This window comes from Carassius gibelio, chromosome B23 (assembly GCF_023724105.1).
Source record: "Carassius gibelio isolate Cgi1373 ecotype wild population from Czech Republic chromosome B23, carGib1.2-hapl.c, whole genome shotgun sequence".
NCBI lineage: Eukaryota > Metazoa > Chordata > Actinopteri > Cypriniformes > Cyprinidae > Carassius > Carassius gibelio.
The window spans coordinates 21,495,518-21,522,505 of record NC_068418.1 but is presented as its reverse complement, the minus strand read 5'-3'; the positions used below and the strand labels follow the sequence as shown (position 1 = coordinate 21,522,505).

Below are 26,988 nucleotides of genomic sequence, written 5' to 3'. Positions count from 1 at the left end.
TCTTTTTTTTAAGGGTGGTAACTGAGTGCACCAGAAAAAAAAACTGTAATATTGTGATATATTTTTACCATTTAAAATAACTGTTTTCTATTTCTATTTCTATTTTAAAATGTCATTTATATTTAAGCATAATTACTCTAGTCTTCAGTGTAACGTGTTTCTTCAGAAATCTTTCTGATATGCTGATTTGCTACTCAAGAAACATTTCTGATTATCATCTATACTGAAAACGTTGATGCTTAATATTTTTGTGAAAACCGTGCTACATATTTTTCAGGATAATCTGATAAATAGAAAGTTAAAAAAGAAAAGCATTTGTTTTAAATATAAATGTTTCCTAAAAATGTCTTTAATGTCACTTTTGATTAATTCTATACATCCGTGTTGAATACAGTTTTCAAAATATCTTTCTGACCCCAAACCTTGGAACAGTATTGTAAATCGTAATAGAGCCAGATTGTTCGGAACGGAAAAGAGTTTCAGAGGAAAAGCATGTTTTATCATTTTGACTAAAAACGTTTTTTACGAAACAAAAAATGTAAACAAGATGAATTCTAATTTCACGCTGACTTCAAAATGATGTTAAAGTTAGAGCCACAGCTGACAATGCTAATCAACATCTGCCTCGTCAAGCTCCTCCGATCATTTCCCAGATTGTCAAACATTCATGTTACTTTTACAACACGTTTTCCGCAAAGGCAATTTCATATTCAGGGCGACTGCATATGCGAGGTGAAATATGTTTCTGATTTTCAGGACCAGGAGACAGAGGAGACTTGTTTATTGTGTATCCATCAGTGTGTTTTCTCAGCAGGGTGTGTTCTTGGATTCCACCGCACCAGGACGTCATCCCCAGGTGCTTCCATCACCCCTCCCTCACTCTCTCTTTCTGCCTCTCTCAGTAAATACCTATTGGATTAGGTGGGCAGATGTAGGGGGGTGGGTACTGATTGACATCTAAAAGGCTGGGGTGTTGTTCAGACTTGCAGAAGAGTAAAAGCGGCACAGCAGGAGACGGCGAGTAGTGTATATCTGTGCGTGTGTGTTTTGAGGAGGGGGAACGCATAGTCTTCTGCTTTGTTGTTGCCATCCAAACCCATCACAGATTCTCCCCTCAGGACTCGAGATGAGATTTGAGATGTCCGTAGCTTGTGTTTTCCCCTAAGCTAGTGTCTGAATAAGAAAAATCCACAGACGGCTCGCATTCTTGCAACACATTCTGAATCTAAAGAGCCAGTGAATGTTCTATACACCTCAGCTATAAAAAAACAAACAGCTGTGACAGCTGGTTCGAGAGACCCACTATTTTTCTGGAATGCTATAAAATGTAAAACCTTGATATTTTAAACCGGCAAAAAGTATTTCTGCAGAATAGAATGTCGTTTAAATGGCTCTTTTGCTCTCTTTCAGCCATCTGTTGTTTCTCTATCCCGTCTCACATACACTTTCCTTCTGCTGTCAGATGTAAAACAGCGCCCCCTGTGACACTAAAGCGAAAACGCTTTTTTTTTTTACTTTTTCCCTCTCTCTGATGTCAAACACCTGTAAGAAATGCCCTTTTTCCAGGGAACAAGACTAGAGGGCTAGCAAACACTTGAAAGACTCAAGAACATTACAGTAAACAAATCAGAGTTTTCTTTCCCCTCCAACAAATTAACAGCAAAACAAGCTAGATTCTTTAATATAATTATCCTCATACTATGTATACTTTATGCACTGCATGTATGGCCTACTACTTTTACCAAAATGTGCGGCATCCAACAGTGTATACTACACATATACCACAATTATAGTCTGATTGAACTGGATGAAATATTAACCATAAATCTAATTACAGGTAATTTAGCACACTATTTTAAAAGCTTTTCAATGCAAATTGCATTTTATTTTACATATATTATATAAAAAAAAGATACACTATACTATAAAAAAAAAACACTATACAAAAAAAATAAAAAATAAAGACACACAAAAAAAGTGGCTGAAGAAACACCCCAAAACACAATCTTTTTTAAGAATCGAATACTAATTCTGTTAATAAACGAATACGGAGCAGGTTCAATACTCACACAACGCTGCCATCTCTTTGGGAAGGTCCGCCCCAAACCGTCCAAACAGGCTACTATTGGTCAGCAGATCGAAGGGGGAGTGGCTCCGCATGGAATTGAAGGCGAAGGGGTAGACAGCAGGTGGAAAGCCGGTCATGTGACCCACCTGCCGTTCCCTATTGGTTGCCATGGTGACGGTTGACTGCCAAAGGCTGGTTGGGCCTGTCGTGCGCTTCAACGGCCTGTGTGACAATGTTGGCAAACTTCTCAGATCTGTGTCACGGCTCGGCTTTCACTCATACGACAGGACGTACCTTCAGGAGGAAACACATACGATGAGTTAAGCATTTGTACAAAGAATTCGAAACAGTAGTAAAACAGTTCAGCGAGTCCAAACTCCTGTGCAAACCGCACATTTACTCACTCTCAAGCCATTCCAAAGACAAATTACTTTCATTCATCGTTATTCACTCATAATCTTCCACTCAAGTAAATATGAAAAAAACTTGCGACTGGATCACTGACTCACTGGGTTATATGGACCAGACCAATTCAAGAATGAATCATTCAGACTGGTTTTGTGAATCAGGTCAACCGATTCATTGAATAGAATGATTTGTTCACTTAGTTACCTCGTTAATTCATCAAGGACATGAAGCAGATGTCAAGGCTTTTAAAGAATAAATTATCGGTCTGTTCCTCACACAAAGCTATCATACGGCTTCAAAAGATCTGAAATATACTGCACAAAATAAAACTTTTGCTCCAGTCCCATTCATTCAAACTGCACAGAAAATGTGACTGGCACATTGTTCGAAATAAAAAGGAAGGTGTGGAACGGCATGAGCATGAATAAATGATAACAGAATGCTAATCTCCGGATGAACTAATCTTTTAAGAACCCCTAACGTCTCACAAACAGCAATCTGCGAGTTTCTCACATCAGTTTAACAGCAACCCAGCAGCCGGTGCATAAGAGCGCTTGTGTGTTTGAGAAGGAGGGTGGAGTCTGAGGGAAAACGATGGGGTGATATGTAAAAACGAAAGAGAGCAAAAAAAGAAACGAAGGGGAGGGAGGAAAATAATAAAGCGGTTAGGAAAAAGTTCGGTTGAGGCAGGAGAAGAGAAACAGAGGGAGGGAGAAAGAGAGCGCTCTTGTCTGCTCCGTTTTGAAAGGTGTCCAGACGTCTGTGGTGTTTCCAGGCTATTCCATATGATTTAAATCACCCAAACTCCACAAGAAAGAGCTCCTCTGTTTGTGCTGCCAGTCTCTCAGCCCTGCACGACTACAGACGGCCTCTCACAGACCCGAGGCCCCAACATGGGCTCCAGTGGAGAAGATGAGGAACTAGAAGAGAAGGAGTGACAGCTTGTTTGTCCAAATCGCTTCGCTTCCATTTAAAAAATGAAACCAGAAACATCACTAAATTCTGATTTATTAAGCAGTTTTGCTTAACAAAAACATGTTTATGTTTTTTTAAGGATGTTTAGATATTTGCACGATTTTTTGGCATCTCGCTCTGTGTTTCTCTTACGCACACTTTTCAAGAAGACAAAACCTATCTTCATCACCGCACTAGTGAATGCTGGGTTGTCCCTGTCCATTTTTTGTTCCTTTTCCCATGAGTGATTTTTATGAGTGGGTGGTGCTGGCGGCTTGTTGTTTAAATGTGGTTTTTGAAAAACGAGCTGTGCCAAAGAATTCAGCGCTTTTTGGAAATGCTGTGGTTTGTGAATCAGGGCTAAAAGCAAGGGAAAAACCGTGCTCATGAATTCGTCGTAAACATACACTGAGCTGAGAGAAAGAAAGAAAGAAAGAAAGAAAGAAAGAAAAAGGAGACAGATTCAGTGACGGAGTCCGGGCACTGGGGGGCACTCTGGCCAGGAAAGAAGCCTGGGCTTTCCAAAACACACATTCATACAGTCTCTTTCTCACTGTCGCATAAAAAACACTTGCACCTGAACACATAGTCTTTGAGAGAAATACTGAGCTCCCTTTCCATAACAGATGCACACAGCTCTACTGTAATTCACACAATGAAGCCCTAAGAAACATCTTTCCAAGTGTAACACACACATACCTCAAGGGTTTTTCTTGGGCGCTTTTACACTCTTAAACTATTATTAGTTGAATTTGTCTGCTAACAATGTCCAACAGTGGATATGCAGACATCACGGGACTAAGCAAAAGTGTTCTTATACATTTTTTCATGATATCACTTTACATATCAAGTTACAGATTTTGTTTAACAGCATTCTGTGAAGGAAGTGATATTTTTAACATATAAAAAAAATCAAAAAAGCTGACTCTGTTTGTTGTCTTACTAAGGCAAAATTTTATGTTACTATTTTATTCATCCAATAAATACACACTATTGAATAATATTTTCACACTTTTATAATTTGACAATTTGGCTTGTGTAATATTTATTGACAGATTTGAGTTTTTTCTTCATTTTCATCTCAAGCTCTTTACTTTCATACACTAGTTTTATTTATAGATTTTTTTAACAATTAATGACACTGTGACCAAGTGCACTATTTTTATTTTATTTTATAATTTTTTACAAATTGTGCAAATGATGTACAACTGAGGTAAAGTCATTTTTTAGTTGATATAAATCATTTTCACACAAACATAATTCAATTATTTATACTCCTACTGTTATGATGGATTATTTACATAAAATGTATTAGAAAAGCAAAAAAAATAAATGATGCAAGCATGTTTTTAAAGTTTCTAAGACCTTCATACAACAAAAAGGAAAACAAGTTGAAATACAAAAAAAAAAAAAAAAAAAAAAAAAAAAAAACCCTGGTAAATAATAGTACACAAAGAAACAAAGTAGGACATAATCTTTTGTAAGAATGTATTGCAAAAACATTCATTAATACACGCTAAAACAAATATTTTCTCCCTCAGTGTGCCATTTTCTTTCGTGGCTCCAGTATACACATCTGCCCGACACACACACACACACACACACACACACACACACACACACACACACACACACTGCCTCCAGCCTCTCTGGTTCTGTTTCTTTCAGCAGAGCCAGTTAATTACAGCCTACTGCTGCAGGCAGCTTCAAACCACCACTAATTTAGAGTTCCATTACAGTAAACTCTTCCACATGTGCATCCAAGCTAGGGTGGCCACGTCTAAGGAAGGAGCTCTGCAGATAGGCACACGCCCATAGCCAGCCACAACAGGGCCTTGCCATCTCTCCCCCTCCTCCTTCGCTCTCTCTTTTTCTCCAGGTCTGGTTTTCATCTGCGACTGTGTGCCCTCGAACCCATGCCTGCCCACATTACCCCCCTTCCCTAAACCCCCTCCCACTCCCGCTGCAGCTCTGCCCGTGACCCCTCAGAACTGTTCCATATGTAACAGATATCATTTAGAGCTCACCATTCAAAACCACACATTGCCGAAGTCAACGTGTTTACTCTGGAGACCGAGGCAGCATAGGATAAATTCTTCGCAATTGAAGTGGAGTGGAGCTGCTCGCTCACAGGCCAAATGTGCTATTTGCTGAACTGAAAGCGTTACTGTGAACTAAAATGATAGCATAATTATGTTTTCCACAAATATCAGTCAAGGTTGGGAAATATTTTTTATATATCCACTGGGAATGTTACCAGACTTCTATTTCAAATGAAATGCTTAGTTTCTACTGTCATATGCAAGGCATGAAATATGATCAGATATCATTATACAGTATGCTAAAAGAGTCAATTAAGATAAGATTAAATTAGATAAGATAAAACTTTAAAATATTGTATATTTTCTTAGATTAATTCTCGGATTAATTAATGTAATTATTTATTTATATGTATTTAATACATTCACTTTTTATGTATTTAATTATTTAAATGTATTTCTTTTTAAATGTAATTTTAATGTAATTATTTATTCAAATACATTTATTTATTATTTTTATTTATTTATTTCAAGATAAGACAAGAACTGTATTATTTTCTCAAATTAAGATAATATTATTTTTTAAATTAATGAATATACATTTGAATATTTACTTGTTTTTTTAAATTTACTTATTGTATTCTTATTGTATTGATTCAATAAATTAATTTATTTATTGAATTCTTATTTTTATATATTTTTATTTTAATATGTTTAATTATTGTTTTGACTGTTTAAATATTTTATTTACTTTTATTCTGCATTAATAAAATTGATAAATTACTGATCACAGGATAAAAATTAGAAACTGGACTAAATACAGCACAAAAATGACTACTATATCCAGTATACAATAAAAATGGTCTAAACAAATGGTCTGCTGAAAATACAATTTCACTCTGGCTCTCACTATGATATTTTAGGGCTTGCATTAACTCTAAGTCTTCTGAACTTTTGACTCTTACTAGTAGTAAGAACATCAAGAAACAAAATAAGGAGAACGTTGGGAATAAAATAAAAAGCAGAACAACAGAAACAAGGCGAACTGCGGGAGACAGAGAGAAAACAGAGAAAAACATCAAAATCACGCCCAAAAAAGCTTTTACAGGGAGAGAAAAAGAAAGCAGAAAAATAGTGGAAAAGGAGGAGGAAAAAAAGGGAGCCGGGGAAAATCCAAATCTCATGCAGCCATTTCAAAAGAGGGGAACTGATTGAAAAGGGATCTGTGTGTTCCTAGAATTTTCCCAAACACAATAATGAATTAATAAAACACTTGGCGCCTACGTATTTTCATGAGTCACATCGGCAAAGAGTTTTACAGAGTATGTTCTGCTTTTATGGCAGGCGGGCTGTGCAGAAAGTGAGCTCATTCTAGGGCCCTCGCCCTCGCTCTCTCTGGCACGGGCCCCCGGGGCGCAAATACACACACATGTATAAGTACATACACACATGTTCTCTCATTACTGCTATTCTCTGGCTGACCCTTAAACACATGCTCATTTAAACTCCTCTAGCCCGCTCTGGGCCGAGAGGGGGGCAACGGCGGGCACCCACCTCAGACCCAAAGTTTACAGGGATTACAAGAACAGGCTGGGACTTTCCAAAAGCCTGATTTCACCACCGTTTCTACATTGCTCCTCACAGAACAAACACATCATTAGCAGAGCATGCTGAGGCCTATTAGCCACAGAGAAAGAAAGAAAGATTGAGCGAGACGGAGAGAGAGAGAAAATGCTCCTGGCATGGTTGGGTGATGCGCTGTGTATCTCTGACAGAATCAGCTCTATGTGATTCATGGCTCCTCGGGGCTGGGCCCAGCCGGGCTGCTGACGTCTACTCTCCTCTGAAGTACTGCAGTCTGCCACTGTGAAAAGGGTAAGCAGGTTGTGTTTAGAGGAAGAAAAGGTATCCATTTCAACGAGAGAATTGCCTCTCGCGGATCAAGTGTCTCTGCTTGTGAAGGTATCGCGTTCTTGCTTGGAAAATGGCAATTTGAGACCTACACTAATGGTCAGAAGTTTGAAATAATATATATATATATTTTTAAGAAGTTTGGTTTGCTCACCAAAGCTGCCTTTATGTGATCAAAAATGCAAAAAAAAAAAAACAGTAACGTTGTGAAATACTATTTTGAATTTATGTTCAAATGTAATTTATTCCTGTTATGCAAAACTGTATTTTCAGTATCATTACTCCAGTCTTTAGTGTCACGTGATCCCTCAGAAATCATTCTTATATGTTTATTTGCTGTTCCACAATAATATTAAGCAGCACACCTGTTTTCAGCATTGGTATTCATAAGAAATATTTCTTGAACACCAATTCAGCATTTATTATTATTATTCCAAAAGTCTGACCTGTTGTGTAGCTTTTGAGCCATCACTAAAATCATTCCTAACTGGTACGCAGTATTATAAAAACCCAAGGCGTCATAGGAGGCATTAACCACTGGAGCCGATGGTGAGTTATTTTTTTCCTCCCTCTGCCTGGCTAAAACCGCAATCCATTCTTCCTCCAAAGCTGTGACGGATTTGGGATGGTACAGCGGTTTGGGTTCATTTCCTGTCTACACTCTGAATATTTCCACTCCTTCGTTCCTAAGCTCATGGCGCTCTACTTTAAAACCTCCTTTAACTTTCCACATTAGCCTTCCCGCTGTCGATCAGTGCTAAGACGGATTGACACATCCAACTGTATTCTCTTAAATACCCCCAGACAGGCAGAGCTACCATATAGCGGAAGCCACATGAGCGGGGCGTATGGATTCAGATCAAAGGTCTTGCAGACCAGGGCTCTGGAAACTTCTACAAGAGGTATCAAGCTCACTTAAAGAGCAAATATAAACCATTCCTAAAAAGTTAGTAAAAACACAAAGGAAAAGGAGAGAAAACCACTTCATCTAATCTGACCCAGTGTAATGAAACCCAACCAATACGTAGCTCAAAATTAAAGTTCCAAAAGGGGAATTTCTCAGAAATGCCATGATAATGGTTCCCCTAAGAAACTTTCATTGAACAGTTTTTACAGGGGTCAACTTCCACAAGTTAATATGATTCTTCAGGATCTTAATGAAAGTCTGTAACAAAGTTTGGTTAAAATTTCTCAATGGTAGCGTAAAACAACACAGTTTTTACCCTGTCAAAAACAGCTCTGTCTACAGCAAGCCTTTTTATTGCATGTTTCTTTAGATGCAAATGAGCTCTGCTGACCCCGCCCCTGTCTTCCATGCCGCTCTCTGAGAGACTGTTTACTTTAGCCGCATTCAACTCACTAATTGGCACATTATTAGGAAAGGCAATTTCTTCTGGAGGTGATTGATCACAAATGATTCGCACAAACATGATCCAACAAAGGATCCAAGAACAAAACACCTCAGTCGCTTAGGAGACATTCTTGTCTACATCTGCTCTGGTGGTAAAGCAATGGCAGACTGATGACAGTTCACTCAGGGCGGGACTTAAGTCAGACACCAGTCCAGATTGTGCTGAAACACCACTGTCAATCAAATTATTATGGGAGGGGCCTGTTTGTGTGACGTCACACAGACAGGCATCTGAGATCAGCTCGATTTGAGAAAGGGAAAATGATTTAATGAGATTAAAAAAAAACACTTGGTGTATCTTTATCATTATAAGGTGGTTGTGTACACACACTGCCAACATACATTTTCCCCTTTCACACTGCCATTCCGGCAAATACAGGGGTAAAGTGTTCCTGCAATTGGTCCCTGGTCGCTAGATTTGGCACTTTCACACTGCCAGTGATGACCCGGTATATGTGCGAGCTTTCACACACAACCCTTGAAGATCCCGTAACGACACATGACATCAGGGCGTGACGTGTAATGTACGAGTCGACAACGCTAGGCACGTTATACTTTCACTGAAGCAAGCAAACGGTTTCGGCGTCAGCGCGGAAAGTGAGGAACTAACTGATCTCTGCTTCATTACAGTTTGCACATTTTGATCTTCCTTCAAAACAGCCGGTAAAAGAGTCGCGCGATAACGCGCGTCATCACTTCGACACGGAATTAGATCTGGCTTTTGTTCACACAGCGCTCATCCCGGATCGAATCCCCCAATGTTACTAGGTCCTCGACCCGGGTTCAATTCAGTAATCAATTCCGGGACGTGGTTGCTTTCACACAGAAGGCGACCCGGCAATGTTCCGGAAATATTGCAGGTCCGACGTGCAGTGTTTAAGGGGCTTTAGAAAACCATTCAGCCAACATTTCTTAAATTACTTCTTTTTTTAATTTTTTTCATAATACAAAAAAACATTTTCATAATCTAAAGAATATTTTGTGCATTGGAAAGTTTTCAGGGATATTAAAAGTGTTTCATAATTGCCAATAAAGAACCTTTAATTTGTAAAAGTGTCTGTTTACTGATGCCCAGATTTCTAAATTGGATGCACAATAAAAGTTTTAAATGCTTCACAAAACGCCTCACATTTCCCAGGCACACTATATTTTGAACATGGAAAACATAAACCAGAAAACACTAACCACATCTGAACATAAAAAGAAGAGATCTGCTTGTAGTTTGCATATTTTCTGCTGAAAAATAATTGTCACATCCTGCATAAAACATAAGCATATGTGTCTGAGGGATGTTTACAGCAAACTTTGATGGATAAAACTGGATGTCTGCTTGTTATGCACAGGAGACATTGCAATAAGACACAGCACTGTGTGCTGTAACCTTGAATGAAATCTGTGTGGAATCGATTGAAGAAAGATGTTTGGAGACGAGACGCATTGTGTGGAAAGTCTGCAGCTGAGGAACCTCCAGGCGCTGTGGAGGTCACATGGTCATAAGGAGGGTCAGAACTAAGTGCTGAAGGTTCAAAGGCCAGACATCATTAACACGCACATACAAACACACATTAATGCAGAAAGATAACTTTTTAATGATTCATTTGTTGTTTTGTATTTTCTCCTACTAAATCCCCTATCCCGGCATCACAGCAGGGGACAGTGGTTACGGCATTAATAAACAATAATAAAATATAGCCTCGGAGAATTGGTCCGCTGCAAAATTAAACAAAGCGTATCATTGTCATCAGGCAGTCATTTCCGAGAAAGCCCTTCATAAACCTTTTTATTGTGGGACATAAAACTGACACGTTCCAATTCCTCTGCCTTCTGCAGGGCAAATGGTAGCAAAACATTAAGAGTGATAGAGGATCTTCTGCTTCAGAGACACATATCCCATCAATTAAAACCAGTCTGACACTGAACACTTTCCTGGCACCCAACAAACATTTTTCACACCCAATCACTGTACAACACTGACAATGCCATAATATCTCTCACAGCACTTGGGTATAACTTGTCCCTCAAGTAATAATTTAAAAGAGTGTATTAAATACTCTCACAGACCCAGCTGTAAGGCCCACACACCCCGTCATTCACAATAAACCATGTGTGTTCTTACGTCATATTACACTTGATTTCATTTAACACTGTCATTAACATTTTCCACTACTAAACTAAAATAATTAATACTGTAAGTGAAAATAAAATAGTACATCTATGTATCTATCTATATATTCATCTATATATCTCTACACCCACACACACACAGACACACACACATATACATATATATATATATATATATATATATATATATATATATATAAAGTTATTTTTTTTTTTACTTATATCAAAAAGTGAAAATATCATATTTTCCAGATACATCACATATAAGGTAAAACAATTAAAACATTTTTTTTTTTTTTGTATTCATTTTGATGATTAAACTTGCAGCACAAGAAAGTCAAAAATCCTGTAGCTCAAAATAGTAGAAAAAAAAAAAAAAAAGGATTGGTAAGACAGAAAAGCTCAAGTTCTTTAAAGTATGTTCATATATGCACTTAATACTTGGTAACCACAAACTCCAGCATCAGTGAGCTGTGGCATGGAAGCGATCAGTCTGTGGCACTGCTGAGGAACCATTGAAGCACAGGTTTCTTTAAAGGGATAGTTCTCGCAAAAAGTAAACTATGATGTTTATCTGCTTACCCCCAGGGCATCCAAGATTTAGGTGACTTTGTTTCTTCAGTAGAACACAAACCAAGGTTTCTAAAACAAACCATTGCAGTCAGTCAGTCTTATAATGGAGGTCAATGGGAATCAAGGCTTAAACATACAATAAAACAAAAAAAAACATTATTTGAAAAGTTTAATTTGTAATTTTTTTTTATTATTATTATTGTATGTTTTTGCCGTGATTCCCATTCACATCAAGTATAAGACTGATAGAAACAAAGTCACCTACATCTTGGATGCTCAGGGGTTAAGCAGATAAACATCACATTTTAATTTCTGGATGAACTATCCCTTTAATAGCGCCCTTTAGCTTATCTGTATTGTTGGATTGACTCTTTCTCTTGAAAATATCCCATAAATTCAATGTGGGGTTCAGGTCAGGCATGTTGGCTTGGAAGTGGTTTTGGCACTGTGGGCAGGTGCTAAGTCCTGCTGGAAAAGGAAATCAGCATCTCCATAAAGCTTGTCAGCAGATGGAAGCATCAAGTGCTCATAAATCTCCTGTTAGATGGTTGCATTGACTTGGGACTTGTTAAAACACCAGGACTATCATCAGCAAACGTCACAACACCCCAAAATCATCACTGACTTCGGAAACTTCACACTGGACTTCAAGCAGCTTGGATTCTGACCCTCTCCAGTCTTCCTCTAGACTCCATTGACTTTTATCTGAAAAGAGGACTTTGGACCACTGAGCAACAGGGAAATGATTTTTCTCCTTAGCTCAGGTAAAAGCTTCTGTTTAAGAAGTGGTTTGGTAGCTCTTTTCCTGAAGACGTCTGAGCGTGATGACTCTTGATGCACTGACTCCAGCTTTAGTCCAGTCTTTGTGAAGCTCTACCAAGTGTTTGAATTGACTTTGTTTGACAGCATTCTCAAATTTATGGTCATCCCTGTATCTTGTGCACCGTTTCCTACCAAAATTCTTCCTTCAAGTCAACTTTGCATTTAATATCCTTTGATACAGCACTCTGTGAACAGCCAGCCCTTTCAGTAATGACCTTCTGTGACTTACCCTCTTTATGGAGGGTGTCAATGATTGTCTTCTAGACTATTGCAAAGTCAGCAGTCTTCCCCATTATTGTGGTTTCAAAGAACAAGAGATACCTGGAATTTGTATTGTAGGGATGGTCATTTAACGACATAAAATTTTTTTCACTCAAATATAAATATTCTAATACTTTGAGATACTGGATTTTTGACTTTCATAAGCTGTATATATATATATATATATATATATATATATATATATATATATATATATATATATATATATATATATATATTGTTTAGAGTTGGAGATAGAGATAGATAGACAGATTCCAAATACATGTATATATACATTTTAATTATTATTATGATTGTTGTTCTTTTTTTTAAATAATGAACAATTATATATTAGGGCTAAAACGATTAGTTGATATTATTGACAATATATTTTTGTTGTCGAGTAGTTGTTTTATGTCATATGACCTAATGTAAGAGCCTTATAAATAATGCGGTTTGACCAGTATGGCGATCTAGCACGATACTGTAAATCAGTTCTCTTGATGCAATTCAAGAGAAGAAGATGCAGCGGCAGCGCTTCAGAGTGAAGGCAGCCAAAGCTGAGGCTGCTGAGAGGCCTTTGGATGAGTATGTAAAAATATACTGCGTACTTTCCTCTCAATAACAAAATAAACACATCAAAAACTGACACCATTGAGAAGGCAGCAGTTTAAAATGCATCTGATTACAGAGATGTGTATGTTTGCACGAGCTCTGTAGTTCAGTCCTCCAGTAAAATCCAAGTCATGTCACATTTATTTATATAGCACTTTATGCAATAGATGGCCTTGAATCAAGCAGTTTTACAGTATTAAACATGAAAAAGCAGAGTCAGTGTCACTTTCAGTTAGAATTACAACTTGATTTTCTGTTATAAAGCAGCTATCCAGTGTAGAGCTAGCTAATGATAAAATCTTTTTCATTAGTGGGGAAAACATTTATTTAAATAATTAAAACATTTAATTAAAGATATAGTTTGGTTTGCAGAGATCAAAGCTTGATCTAACTGTTTTGATTATCATAACCCTATGAGGTATTTTAAGAGAGATTATATTGCGAATATTAGTTTATCAAAATAATTAAACATGTTATCACTTAACCTTTATTTTGTAAGAATATGGATAACTCAATATTTTAAATAATTGCAAAAGCTGAATAATCAATAAATGTCTACTGATTAATCAGCAAAAATAATCGATGATTTGTCGATTAAGCATTATAATAATTGTTAGATTAATCGATTATCAAAATAATCGTTTGTTGCAGCCCTATTATATATATAATTCAAAATGTTAATATTATTAAATAAAAACATCAAGTTAACATAAATATTTTTTTTACAAAACTAAATTAGAGTTCTCTGAAGAGTCCTCTCTTTTTAATAAATAAACAAATAACCAAACTTCCTAGGTTTGGATGGGTTTATGACACATAGAAGAAGGAGAGGGAACAATGGAAAGAGTGATGGGATAAAAGGAGTGGACGAAAGACAGTCCTGTTCCGCAATGTGATATGAACAAGGTGAGCACAGGCACGTTGCAAAAACAGATAAACAACAAAAAAAAGAGACATTGTTTATAGACCCATAAAATGTCTGAACAGAGAGAAAACAAACACGACCAGTGAGCTTATTTATTGCAGTATTCCTCTGTGGCTTGCAGTATTTCTTTGTGGGAAATGAGGTTAAATAATTGGTTAAGGATCAGAGCATTAACATGATCGTTCCTAGATTGTAGTTGTGGTTTATTACATAGCGTAATCAGACAAGAAATCAGATTTATAAAAACAAATGACATGGCCGCTGAGCTAAACTAGCCATTTCAGATGAACACAGTTTATTTAATCAGAGCAATAGAAGGTAATAGATGGTGCTCATTACAGTAGCACTGGCATGGGGAGCATTCGCACTCATGGGTATAAACACACACACTAACACAGACACATTAATAAAAGCCCTGACACACACAGGAACTTTTATAAGCAGATGTCGGACACACTCTGGCTTTCACAGACACACAGGCTGACATATAAAGTCTTATATACACACGCAGTCAAAGGGATACGTCCCTGCACACCTGCAAAAATATACAGGGGAAGCAGTGATCTGATGGTTTCCTTCATAATTACAGAGTACAGAACAAAGTCCCCCCCCGCCACCTTCTCTGATCCCCCATAAACCACCTGTTCAGCCCCTCCCTGCCACTTACATTCTATTGCCCCCCAAAATTCCTGAGAGAGTCATGGATAAACTCCTGGATTTATGATTACAAGCCAAAAAGCAGACAGATGAGCTGAAGACTGAAGTAAAAAATGGGATCTAGACAGATAGACAGACAGTGGGATGGTCTAAGCATGCATGTCTTCATGAAAACATCTCCTATATGCAAAAACACACATAGTCCAAGCAACAAGTCAAACTTACTTAACATGCATGCCAAAAAAAAGGGAGTTTTACACTAACTGAAAAAAAAAAAAAAGTTGGAACAATGGAACAATGGATGCTTGATTTAAGCTACAGAACAACAATAAAACATAATCGCGACTTTTTTCTCTTTTTATCAGAATTGTGACAAAAAGTCAAAACTGTGAGCTATAAACTTTTTGATAACACTTTAGGTTAGGGAACATTATTTACTATTAGCTAGTTGCTCATTAACAGGCATGCTACTGGCATATTGGCTGTTTATTACTACTTATAAAGTACATATTAATGCTTTATTCTGCGTGAAAATATAGATCCCTTAATCCTACCCTATACCAAAATTTTACAACTACCTTACTAACTATTAATAAGAAGGTAATTAGGAGTTTATTGTGGGAAAACTCTTTGTTAATTGTGAATGTGTTCCCTAATCTAAAGTGTTACCAACATTTTATTATGAGAAGAAAAATCTGGATTTTGAGATATAAACTTACAATTGAGAGGAAAAAAGTCAGAATTGTGATATAAAAAGTCGCAATTTACTTTTTGGTTTTTTAAAGCAACATGTAAACTCGGAATTGTGAGAAAGTCAGAGTTACGAGTTTTTATATATAAATTCTAAGTATACACCTCACAAATATGACTTGTTTCTCTGAATTCTCAGTTTCAGAATTGTGAAAAAAATTCAAATAGTAAGATAAAAAACTACAAAAAAGCTACCTTTTATTATTATTATTATTGTTATACACAAAAGAGAAGTGTGAAAGTACTGTAGTGTACAGTGCAGTGTACCTACAGTATTATAAAAACAATCATAAGAATAAGCTATCAAATATTCAGGAAGTGATGCTGTAAATCTAATACTGTGCTTAAGAAAAGACACATTTCCCTGTCACTCAAAAAGGAAAATACACTCAAGAATATAATGACAGCAGTTTACCCAAACACACAAACACATTAAGACACTCCTGTATTCCATTACAGTTACTGTACCGCTGAGATCAGACTCCACAGTCCCGCCGGAGTCAGAGTGGGAGTTTTAGTTTTGGTGGAACGTGAATATCTGGTTTGACAATAGTTTGTTTTTCCTTGTCTCTGCTTCTTTTGTCTGAGTTCATGTAAACTCATGTTGCTGATCTGTGAGACATAAACAGCTGAAGACAGAAAAGGGCTGGCCCATTCCTTTCTCATTTAAAAAAGAGCCTTGTATACATTTGTTCGTGCATGTGCTGAGTAAGTCTGTTGTTTTTAATGTTGTAACGCACTCAGACAGCTCCTCTGCCCCAGATGTGTGTGTTTGGATGTGAACATTCTATCACATGTTAAAAGAAGACATCATAAATCATGACTGGCTCTGACACTATTAAACACTGCTGGCATAAACTTACAAAAAAACTTTTCAGCTCGTGAAAATTTCACACACAACATGTTGAAAAGCAAAGACTGATCCAAACCAACAAAGAACAGGTGCTACAGTCAATGCAATGGAGCTTCGCAGTACTGAAGTTCATCTATCAGGTAATATAAGAGAAAAAGTGAGCCAACAAAAAGCCACTGATGTGTGCATTTTTATGCATTTTGTCACTTCTTACAACAGAAGTAATGCAGCACTTACAAAGCCAGTATGTAGATGTTACCTCAAAGTGATACTTTAGTACAGTCCACACATCTCATATGCTACATCCCAAGTCTTCAGAAGCCATACGATGGGTTTATGTGTCAAACAAACCCAAATTAACTGACAAAGTTCCAGCGTCTGTACTACTGAGTCAACCCAAGAACCAGAATAAACCATTCAGCTCAGTTTTGGTAAATTGGATCAATCATATTATTAAAAAGATCTAACTTGTTTATGGATGACCACTTCTCTTATGCGGAGCTAGGGCAGATGTCAAAATTATGAGTGGATAAAAATGCTAATTTTATTTGGCCCCTTGCATTACCACAAACCTTTGGCTCCAAAAGACTTTGAATATAGTGTATGAGTTGTGTGGATTGTATACTGGGATTTTGCATCCATTTTGAGGTTTAACACCATTCATTGTCATTGTATGGAGAACCCATTCTTTTTAACTTAAAAAAAAAACTGTATTGTGATTGCTACCACATTTGAGTTTTATTAATAAAACAAAACTGCATGAGATGCTTTTCAAAATACCTTTCCCTTAACCACAAGCTGTACAAAATACTTTGTTTCGCATAAGCTTATCTCATATTTACACACATAGCCTACTTAAAATTCGTAAGCCACAGGGCTGCAACATTAACACTTAAGGCTAAAAGGAAAACGATACCTGTCAAAGAGATGGTTTACATATGTCAAGGGTCAACTCACCAGGTAAAGGTAAGGTATGCGTAAACGTAAACGCACCGCGGTTCCAGAAAACACTCGCACGCCAAGCATCAACGCCGCACGAAAATAAATAAATGAAAGCACACACACAGACACACACACACACACACACACACGCACAGCGCACGCGCTACAATTAGACGAATACAAGAGCACGGAGTCGCTCGAGCAAAACGAACGAACAAAAAGTTGCGATTCTTTCATCGCTCTCTCGCGCTTCTGGTGTCTCTAACCCAAGTTTCGTTTTAAATCACCACAGGTCCCCCCTTGTTGTAAGTGTCGTAAGTGACAGACACACGAGAGTACCTAAACTAATAAAAACATCGTTTAATCAGTTCTGTGGAAGTTAGACTCACCCACTGTGACTGAAATCCGCGAGGTGAAGACAAGAAGCGCGCCTCCGAGTCCCTTTTCACACTACACGGTCGTTTCTTTCTCTCTTCTTCCTTTTCTCTGCCTCTCTCACTCTCTTTCCCTCCCTCTTTCTCTTCTTTTCGTCTCTCTTAGAAATAATTATGCGCTCTGATTCATGAACCCTGTCTGGGTCACGTGACTCCACCCTTCAAATATACAGCACATTTTTCACAAGCCGCAAAGTGCCTAGAGGGAAGAAACAGAGGCAAGCTTAAATTTCTGTTTTTAATTCTCTGCCTCTCTTTTCTTTCTTTTTTTCTCACTCCATGAACTCTGTGTATTCACAAGTGACATGCACTGAGTAGCACATGATGAAGGAATGCCAGCGAGAAGCTCGTAGCTAAAATGCTGGATACAGTTTGTTTTCAAGATGACATGAAATCAACATTCGTCTTACTTAACCGATATCCTGGTCTGACTGTGAACGATTCATTGCTGCATGTTATTCCAATTGAGGGGGGTTGGAAAAAAGAATGCAATAACATGCTTCAAACAGCTTGAAAGCATGGACATCCTCAATCATGCTATTCGTGTGATAAATATGAAAACGGAAAACATGTCAAATAATGCTGGACTGACAAGTGGAAAAGCATAAAACAAACCAATAACATCCACTGATGAATCATGTCAGGGTTGTCATCAGTAGTAATAATTTATTTGCTACAAAAGTCCACAAGAATATAGCATCTTTTTGATGATGGGAGACTGTAAATATGGGGAGCTCCAAATTTCATGGTGCCGAGGGTGTTTCTGGCTATATGCCACTCTATATGTGTTTTATATGAGTACAGTGTACAGTTTGTGTTTGTATGTCTCGTATGTGGTTCTGGGCGTTTGCCTGGGCTCTTTCTAAAGCTGCCATTCTGTACTGGTTTTGGTTAAAATAAACCCCCAGAAACCTCACTGTGAAGACACACCTTAACTGGCTTCTTTTTGACAGTGCCATCTCAAGATCAAGGAAGTGGCATGTCAGGTTCAGCCGTGGGTCTGACGGTAATTCATGCAAATAAATCAAATGGAACACTTGTTTTTATTTTAAACTGAATTATTAGCTACACAAAAAATGTGGAATGCATTTATAAATGATCATATTCTGATGTTTTGAGTTGGGCATGAAACAACTTCGTGTACTAAGGTTCCTTTTAGTTTGTACTGCGCTATAAACTTCCTGTCAAATAACGTTTTAAAACATTTTCAGCATTCAGATTTTTCATTGCTAAGATAAAAGCGTTTACAAACTGAGCTCAGCTGAAGTGTAGCAGTAGGATACTTTAGCAGGGCTGGCATTGGGTCTCAATGCACAAGTCAACAGGAAGTGGTTTGCATTGCCACACAAACCTACCCTACAAAGCTTTATCCATCATTCTGTTAACATATTAACTGTCTGTCAAAATAAGGTAACTACTAATTTAGAATGTGATCAGTATATGAGGAAATTTGGGTCTATTTTTATTTTATTTTGAGATTCAGTGCTTTAGGAGTCTCCCTATCAAATCATTTCAAAATACTTAGTATCTTACATTTTCATCAGAGCATCTAGTTTACCAAGTTTCAAACAACATTACAGTATGTGCTGTCATTCTCCATGTGTGTCTGAGCGAGTATGTGTCAGTAGCAGGAGGGAGGTCAGAGGTTAGCAGTGTTTGTGTTTCATTGTCAGTGAAGTGTGTTGGAGGTTGAGATTTATGATCTCTGTGTTGGGAGACTGCAGAGTGGAGGATAATGAAGATAGATCAGACTGCTATCTCTCTCTCTTCCTCTCTCGCTCCTCTCGTTCTCCCACACTACCTGTGTACCCCGTCTGTCACTTTCTGACTTTGTCTTTCAGTTTTCCACACTACATTTCACTTTCACCTGCTTCACTCTCCTTATTTCCTGTTATTCTGCTTTTATACAGAATTTTTCCATCTGAAATCATGCCCACTTAGAGTAGTCTTTATTGGCACTGATGGCTCCATGAAGAACCTTTAACATCCATGGACACTTTCCTCTTCACAATACTTTCTTTATAGAGGAAAAGGGATATTTAGAACCATTCCAAAAAAAAGGTTCTTTTAAGAATTGCTCACTGAAAGGTTCTTTGTGGAAACCAAAATAATTATTTTAATGGCAACACAGCAATTTCGGAACCTTTTTTTAAAGAATTCATGTCAATTGTTTTGTAAACTCTAAGACATTTCCATAAAAATTGTGCACAATTTAATGTTAATATGAACAAACTTTCTGTATAGATTTTTTACAAATGAAAAATTTTAATATTTTAAATTATTTGTTGTATTGTGCTGTGTGTTAGGGTTAAAGAAAATGTCTGTAAACTTTTTTATTAGCCATTTAGTTATTAGTATCTGAATATGGAATTGGTTTCAAATATGCATAAATAAGCAGTTCAGCTAATGAGTGATAATTGTCATAAATGTAATGTGATCCTGGACTCTTTGTTAGAAGAGGACAATATTTGGCTGATATACAACTATTTAAAAATCTGAAAGCTGAATAAAAATAAATCCTAAATACTGAGAAAATTGCAATAGCAATGCATATTACTAATAAAAAATTAAGATTTTATATATTTATGGTAGGAAATTTACAATATATCTTCATGGAACATGATCTTTACTTAATATCTTAATGATTTTTGTACGGTGGCCGAGAGCGCTCAACACGCTGCAACTTAAGAAAACACATGCAAACTGAAAAAACACCAGCAATTGAAGAAAACATCTGCATTAGTTTGACAACACAAGTGTTGCAAATCATCACAACACATGTATATAACGAAACGCTCTGCAAATCATCACAACATATGCATATAAGGAAACGCGCTGCAAATCCTCACAGCACATGCACATTATGAAACAATTAATGAAGCATTGCAAATTTATTTTCATTAACCTTGAAATTATATTTAGCTGAGGATATTAAAGTTAGCCATCTTAAGTAACGTTTTACATTTAATCATGTAATTATTCAGCTTATTTAGGCTAATAATATCCAAAAGATAAAGGAATCATGCATTCAGGGTGTTTATAAAAAAATTCACCTTTCAGTTCACCAACAACTCCACTGACCAGTAGCCACTGCACGATAAGCAAATCCCAGCCAGGAACATTGCCGGGTCGCCTTCTGTGTGAAAGCAACCCGGGACGAGCGCTGTGTGCACAAAAGCCAGATCTAATGCCGTGTCGAAGTGATGACGTGCGTTATCACGCAACTCTTTTACCGGCTGTTTTGAAGGAAGATCAAGGTTCGCGACGAAAAAATATGTGCAAACTGTAATGAAGCAGAGATCAATTAGTTCCTCACTTTCCGCACTGACGCCGAGACTGTTCGCTTGCTTCAGTGAAAGTATAATGTGCCTAATGTTTTTGACTCATACATTACACGTCACGCCCTGATGTCATGTGTCATTATGAGACCTTTACAGCTTGTGTGTGAAAGCAAGCACATATCCGGGTAATCACTGGCAGTGTGAAAGTGCAAAATCTAGTGACCCGGGAACAATTGCCGGAACTCTTTACCTGTGTATTTGCTGGAATGGCAGTGTGAAATGGGCTCTTGAAACATTTCCATTGTGGTCAGTGCTATTTGCAGCAGGATTTGCAGTGTTTCTTAATTTGCATGTGTTGTGAAGGATTTGCAGCACGTTTCATTACATGCATTTGTTGTGAAGGATTTGCAGCACGTTTCGTTACATGCATGTGTTGTGAAGGATTTGCAGCACGTTTCGTTATATGCATGTGTTGTGATGATTTGCAGCGCGTTTCATTAAATGCATGTGTTGTGATGATTTGCAGCGCGTTTCATTATTTGCTTGTGTTGTGAGGATTTGCAGCACGTTTCATTATATGCATGTGTTGTGAGGATTTGCAGCGCGTTTCGTTATATGCATGTGTTGTGAAGGATTTGCAGCGCATTTCGTTATATGCATGTGTTGTGATGATTTGCAGCGCATTTTGTTATATACATGTGTTGTGATGATTTGCAGCGCGTTTTGTTATATATATGTGTTGTGAGATTTTGCAGTGCGTTTCGTTATATGCATGTGTTGTGATGATTTACAGCGCGTTTCGTTATAAGCATGTGCTGTGAGGATTTGCAGCACGTTTCGTTATATGCATGTGTTTTGATGATTTGCAGAATCGTTCGTTATATGCATGTGTTGTGATGGAATTGCAGTGCGTTTCGTTATATGCATGTGTTGTGATGATTTGCAGCACGTTTCGTTATATGCACGTGTTGTGAGATTTTGCAGCGCGTTTGGTTATATGCATGTTTTGTGATGATTTGCAACACTTCTGTTGTCAAATTGATGAAGATGTTTTTTTTTTCAATTTGCATGTGTTTTCTTAAATTGCAGCACGTTGAGCTCTCTCGGCCACCGTATTTTTGGCATAAAAGAAAAATTTTGACTCATGCAACATATTTTTAGCTATTATATAGGCTAGATTGGTTACTTCTGACTGGTTTTGTGCTCCAGAGACACATATCGGATTACATACTATGTTTGCTTAGTTTTGTGAAGTTTGCAAATAGACAATTTGCTGTACCATGAAGTCGCGATATTGAGGGAACATCAAATTCAAAGTAACAAAAATAAATAAATAAATAAATAAATACAAATAAAACCTTGTGGCTCTTTTGAGTTTGTAAAAGATAGTGCTTTGATAGTGTAGTGCTTTGAAAAATCTTCAGCAAATTAATAAATTGCTGTGGTTGTTTTTAACACGTCATATGTCAAAAACATTTTACTGAATGCAAACAGAGCAGAATTAATCAAAAATCGACTAGTACATTTATTTCACTGTAAAAAGAAATTGGCGTAGAAACAATTTTCACTCAGAAATTGCTAGTAGATTTACACTTCTAAGTCCAATACTGTTTATTTTCAACTTCAATAAAAATCATTTTTCACAGTGCATTTGAACACAGGCTCCCTGTCATTTGCTCCACTTCTCCCCCCTTTTTTTCTCCTAATGGTTTCTTCTTCACAAGAGTTGCATTTGTCACTCTTTGCTATGACATCATTACTCATCTTAAAGGCCTCTGACATCATCATTATTTTATCCTTCCTCCTTCATTCATTTTCATCCGTGACCTTCTTTTCCCCCGTGTTAATTGTAAGGAGTGCAAATAAATAAACGAATAACATTTCTACTAAGACGTGTATTTATTTATGCCAAGGACTAGTGGGCCAGGATGGAAAAAAGAAGGGGAAGAAAACGAAAAAGGGAGGGGAAGAGAAAGAGACACACACAGAAAGAGAGAGGCTGGTGGCCACGGCAGGTTTTAATCAGGAACAAGATGCCTGTAATGAGATCACTATTTCCTTGCATGCAGATTGATGTCATGTGAAGCTTTGTACTGCAATGAGACATGCGTAGAGAGCGCGAGGCGGGCATGTGCATGCGCGCGCACGCAAACAAGCACAACGTAGATTTACTCAAAGCACGCACACGCAAATACATGAACACACGCACAGGAATGCCATCCGCTTTTTAGTTTCAAAGTCAAACGCACGGCTCGGGCAATGAAGGGCCTCATTCATTTCGCTTGGCAAAATGTACACATTTACTCTTACATTGACTCCAACTGACATGAAGAAATAACATAGACGAGGAAAAACAACACACAGAGTGCTTTTGGAAAAAGCTATAAGGGGAAAAAATGGGACAGGCTGTGGTGTATATTTTGCATTAAAGTTCGTGTAAATGTATAAGCCACATGTCATATTTAATCTGTGGTTGCACGTGTGCGCATGTTTGTAGGCCTACTTATTTTTGTATGTTTATGTGCGCGAGTCAAGTGAGCAAGCGCGCCTCGGCGGTCCAGAGTTGTCGGAAAAAAACTTAACAGAGTGCCAATAAGCGCATGCAAATGAGCGCGCGGCCTATCCTCCAACATATGTGTCCAATGAAAGGTGAATGGCCCTCCTGTCTATACTTTCCTCACAATCAGCCATGATGTCACCATGAACCCTCTCTGAACCGACCTCTGTCAAAAAACATTTCGCTCTCTCCCTCTCCTTCGCTTCTCATTTTCCACCTTTCCCTGTTGCACTCACCAGGCTGCCTCCCTCCAGTCAGAATTCTTTTGGTGAAACCACATTTTTTCTTTCTTCTTTTTATTCGCTTTTTTCCCTTCATGCCCCCCCCTCTAACTCTCTCTCTCTCCCCCCTCCTTTCGTTTTTGCATCCAGGCGCATTCTGTCCGTGGCTCTCTCACTCTAATTGAATCAGCACAAGTGAAGCCCACTGCCAAAAGTACCAGGATGTTCTGATTAAGACGGACTTAGTTTAAAAGGTGGCCTTTTCAAACCCGTTCGTGGCACTAAGAGAAAGAAAGCAAGGTCGGAAAAATATAGCATGGCTAAAAAACAGAAGTCGGGGAAGGACGTCGCTAAAAGACAGGGAGAGAGAACGCGGAGAAAGAGAGGAAAGAGAGAGGGGCTGGAGGGGGCTGCGGGAGAAGCTGCCTGATCCACATATGGAAGCAATTCTGTAATTGCGGCAAATCTTTGTGCTCGAGAGGAAAGGTCCCCTTTTCAATGCCTTCTCCTTAGCAAATAAAACTGCCAATGCACAATGAAAAGAAGACTTTGAAACGATATGTTCACTCAGAGATTGCAAGTAGATTTTTCCAAATAATTAGCCTATAAGAAATGCAAAGTAACTAATTGAAATAAAGCAATAGTTCGGCCCAAAAATTAACCTTTGCTAAAAATCTACTCACCCTCAGGCAATCTAAGATGTAGATGAGTTTGTTTTTATAGTCTTTTAGAAATGTAGCATTACATCACTTGCTCATCAATGGATCCTCTGCAGTGAATGGGTGCCGTCAGAATGCGAGTCCAAACAGCTGATAAAACATAAAAATAATCCACAAGTAATCCAGTTCATCTTTTAACTTCTTGTGAAATGAGATGCTGCATGCTTTTAAAAATCAACTGCATCAAGACGGTTTAACTCTAAATCATCCAAGGGTCCATATCTTTCATTATGCTTCCTCCTTGAAAAAAAAATCTATCCTTTTTATACCTCTCACTTCAAATCCGCCGACATATTTGTTTAAAACTGTTTTGCTTGTAAACAGTGCTTGATCTGTGCATATTTCTCTCCTGAAAGCAATATGAATGGAGTACTCATATCTTAGCCAGAAGCAACAGTTTGAAGTTAAGAATGTCTTAATGATGGATTTGTTTCTCTTAACACTTCACAAGATAATAACTGATGGACTGTCAGGAGTCATGTGGATTACTTGTGGATTATTGAGGTGTTTTTATCAGCTTTTTGGACTCATTGTGATGGCACCCATTCACTGCAGAAGAGATGATCCATTGGTGAGCAAGTGATGTAATACTAAATTTCTCCAAATGTGTTCTAAAAAATAAAATAAAAAGTTGTCTACATCTTGGATGGCCTGAGGTTTCTAAATGTTGAGGAAATTAACCATTTTGGATAAACTATTCCTTTAAACATTAAATGTGAAAGTAAAAATACATACAACAAAAGACTATTTTAAAAGCATTTTAAAAGTCGCATCTAAACTTTTCACTATATATCCTCTTCACCATACTAGTGCTCTTTCCCTAAGAGGGAGCTTGGTATAAACTTGTTAAATTGCTCATCAGCCTCAGAGAATCTGGCATGACTTCACAAACAGCGATCTTTCAATAAAAGAGTGAAAGAGTTCGAGCAGGTAAGTGTTGGTGGGCAGAAGAGAGCAACAGAAAGATGACAGACGCTGATGGCTGTCTGCTTAGCCCGAGGCACAAGGTGTTTCTACTGTGTGCATGTTGGCAGCAGCCCCTGTTCAGTTCCCAAACACTGCCGCTCTCCCTCTGTAATTATCGGCATGCCCTGCCATAACATGTTCCTCAGTGCTCGAGTTGCCCACAGTCATGGGTTCATAGCTGAGGAACAGAGCTCCAAATTTAACACAGCCAATTAACCCTGGCAACTGTCAAAACACCACAGAAACAGGGTTTACGTAAGGCGCCACATTATCTTCAGATTATTTCTATCTTGTGCGAAATGTATCATTTCAATCAACATGTCAAGCACACAAGCTGTAATCAAACTTTTTTATGGATTCAGAAAAAAAGAAAGAAATGCGAGCTAGAATGTTTATGGCCGACTTTGACAGAGCTTCTTCTCGATGTCCAAATAAAGGCCTTGAAAGGAGGTTTATAATATGTTGCATGGTTTGATATTATAGAAGCATGTTTTAGCCTCTCCTGTTGCCTGTTACACTGCTTTTACTTTCACATTTACAGGCATATTGTATTTATGGGGGGGGGGGGTATATTATATTAAGGACTGAAGAAAAATATAAAGGAAGGTTTGATCTATTGGTGTGACCTAGTGCTAAATTAAGATGGTAATTTAAAGGGTGTAAGAGCCACTTCTTGCATTAAAGCTACATCTAGTGGTCAACATTGGAAGTACAACATAAAGCCATGACTATTGCTCAAGTTCATGTCACAGTGTTTATGAAAGCACTATGAACAAGAGCACTTTCATAAGCATTACGTTTTCATTATTGTTATTATTATTATTATGCACTTCAATAGTCTGCAAACACTATGAGTGAGAATACTGTGTTTTTTTTCTGGAACATAATTTTTAACTATACCTAAATCTATGTTCAAATAGCACTGACCAACTCCAGTTTAGACAACTTTACAGTGTATAAGAGTTATTGATACTCATTATAAAGGACTGGCCAAATAAATATCAAGTTATAGGCAGTACAATACATATTCCATTTGCAAGACGCTGTACAAGGTTTAAGCTTTTCATCTATTTAAATAAATATATGATTAGCCTATATTTAATGGCAAATAAAACTATAGCATAAAATAGTTGTGCTATAAATAAAATAAAAAAAGCTATATTATTCATATTTTTCAGATTAATATTAACTGCCACAATAGCACAATGGTAAAGCACTTTTAATAGTGGCTCACCCGATAAGAAGCTGGTAATTAAATCATCATCATCAATAACAACAACAGTAATAAATCGTATGATACGTGTTTTTTGTCAGTGCTTCAAGTAAAAAAATAAAAATAAGAAAAGCCATAAAAGTCATCATACTCGACAGAAAACAGGAAGAGCATTTTATTATTTGTTTGTCAGAGTTGCCTTTGTTAATGGCTGTTTTTCATGCACTACATTTTGCCCACCCCCTTTTTTATATAGGCCCACCCACGAAAACATTTCTGGCCTC

The 26,988-nt window shown here is 37.5% G+C and overlaps 1 protein-coding gene across 2 annotated transcripts in view; it reads right to left on the bottom strand.

The window, feature by feature from the left end:
- LOC128011712 (retinoic acid receptor gamma-A) overlaps positions 1-26,988 on the bottom strand; it is a 77,888-nt gene that overhangs the window by 36,137 nt on the left and 14,763 nt on the right. Inside the window, exons 1-2 of one of the 2 annotated variants that reach the window (XM_052594401.1) lie at positions 17,703-17,857; positions 2,070-2,362 (exon numbers count right to left, since the gene is read on the bottom strand). In XM_052594401.1, the coding sequence (XP_052450361.1) occupies positions 2,070-2,238 (169 nt within the window). In that variant the 5' untranslated portion in view covers positions 2,239-2,362; positions 17,703-17,857. Of the gene's footprint in view, positions 1-2,069; positions 2,363-17,702; positions 17,858-26,988 lie in introns of those variants that run through there. The other variant, XM_052594402.1, reaches the window with a different exon arrangement.